General features: G+C 39.1%; 1 protein-coding gene across 1 annotated transcript; it reads right to left on the minus strand.

Moving 5' to 3' along the window:
• Positions 1–905: 905 nt before the first annotated feature.
• Positions 906–1,937, minus strand: LOC103418199 (probable glucan endo-1,3-beta-glucosidase BG4). The gene has a single exon (XM_008356339.1). The coding sequence runs from the start codon at positions 1,935–1,937 to the stop codon at positions 906–908; it is 1,032 nt and encodes a 343-aa protein (XP_008354561.1).
• Positions 1,938–2,165: the final 228 nt, after the last annotated feature.

Consider the following 2,165-nt stretch of genomic DNA (forward strand, 5'->3'; position numbering starts at 1 on the left):
AAATGTAAAATCCACAGATTTTGTGATTTCCAATCACATTATTGAAACTGAAATTTAGATAGAGGCAGGATTTTGCAACCCTAAGCTAGAGTTGGTGCAATGTAAATAGAGCTCCATGTTGTGGTTGAAGAATGGTTACCGTCTCGCTCGAATGAGTGTCAATCAATAAATAAGACCGGTAGTGTTCATCCATCTTATCCGCTGAAAATTGCACGAGCAATATTACAATACTTCCAATTTGAATTACTCATATGTCACTCCACCTACCTCTAGTCAATCACAATCTAGTACAAGGTAAGTATCAAATGTAGTTTGAATCATGGCGGCGGTGTTGAAAATCAACGATATAAAGAAATAGCAACTGAGGAACCTCAAATACGAGGCATAATATAGAAAAATTGGCTCAGCTTCCAATGGAAACAAAGTCGCCTCTATATATATCATGCCTCGTATTGTACCAATACATTAAGAATGCATAAATATCAGTACCAGTAAGCAAGAGATGTACTACTGACTCTTAAGATGCCACTCGAGGAGTTTCTGGGATGACAAAGTAACTCCAAAATCCTACTCGAAATGTTCACATCGATGCAAAGATCCTAAGGAAATATTGTATGTGCATTTACATTCAAGCCACAGAGCTTCTAAATGTAACTGAACTGATAAAACACGCAAGCTAAGCTACAGAAAACTAAAACGAGATGAGAAAGGGTCACACTTTAAGTGTGAGAGGCTAAAAAGAGTTTCGATTTTCTTAAATAAATAGTGAGTCAACCTGAATAATTGCAAATATATTCAGCATCTTATAATTACAAAATATGTTTAACTAAATCTTTATAATTAATATATAAAAGAAAGAATAGAAAGATGCATAACCTGATCTTGGATAATATCTAATTTATGAATTAAAAGACAGGATAAACAGGTTGCATGTTAGGATGAAAAAGTCCAAAATGTTGCTCCACACCATTAGGTTTCTGATTCTCATTGAACATGGCAAACATGTACCCTTCAATGTAAGCACCAGGTCTTTTCGGTGTCCCTGCTATCGACGTTATGTGGTTCATGTAGTTCTTGTTATATGTTGCAGCAAGTCCTGGAGTGGTGAAATTTCCGTTCCCATCTGAAGGCCAACCGCTCTCAGACACCACCACATCAACCACATTCGCCCCAACACCATCTATTTTCTCCATTGCTGCCAAAAATGCATCAACCATGGCATCAAACATGTTATAATAGCTCAAGCTCCCATCCTGAACCACGGGACTTGTCGCAGTAAACTGAGCGTAGTCTAACCGAATGTTTGCAGGGTCCGATGCATAGGCAAAGTAAGGGTACACGTTGATCATAAGAGGCGAAGATTGTTGCGCTAAAAATGGAACAATGCCACTCATAATACTACTTACCTCGGACGTAAACTCACCACTCGAAGGTGGGTATGAAACTCCCAAAGCAGACCCTGGCACAACTGTGGTGACCTTAATACAGGCCAAATTTTTTTCATCTAGGATGTTCTGTAGAGAAAGCATTACCGGCAAAACATAGTCACCCAAGGCGCCAGGAATAACCTCGTTACCAACTGAAATGTAGTTGAATATGATATCATTTAAGTAAGGCTCTACATTGGATGCAAACCATGAGTTCACAGCATCTTGACTAACAGCTAAATTTGGTAAGTCTTCGTTACGAATGCCTAGCGTGACATTGATTTGTCTCCCTCTCAGTGCTTGGAGTGCTGAGGGGTTGCGATCAAAGAGCCTCATCTTCCCGATTCCGTAAGTTTTGTAGAGATTAACCACTTCTGTTGCAGAAGGCAGGTCATTTCCTATCATTCCATAGCAAACACCTATGTCGGGCGAAGCTTCGACGAGGCCTAAATGGTTGTGGATGGTTGCTACAAAGGATAAAATGAGTGCAATCCAATGCAGTACTGCCATCACTTTCTGATCACTGAGCGCAAATGAAATGGCTGAGAATTTTTGTGAATATTTTTCATCTCGGAGAGAAGAGACTTTATAATTACAAAATTTGACCTGGCAGGGATTAAATCTTTAAACTCGAGCAATTTACAGCAGCAGATACACTGAATAAAGACAAAGTTATGAGAATTAAAGACCAATATATGATTCAGGAGTTGATTCTTGGAGTGCACGGGTATATCTTTT

This window comes from Malus domestica, chromosome 02, assembly GCF_042453785.1.
Source record: "Malus domestica chromosome 02, GDT2T_hap1".
In the NCBI taxonomy this organism is placed as follows: Eukaryota; Viridiplantae; Streptophyta; class Magnoliopsida; order Rosales; family Rosaceae; genus Malus; species Malus domestica.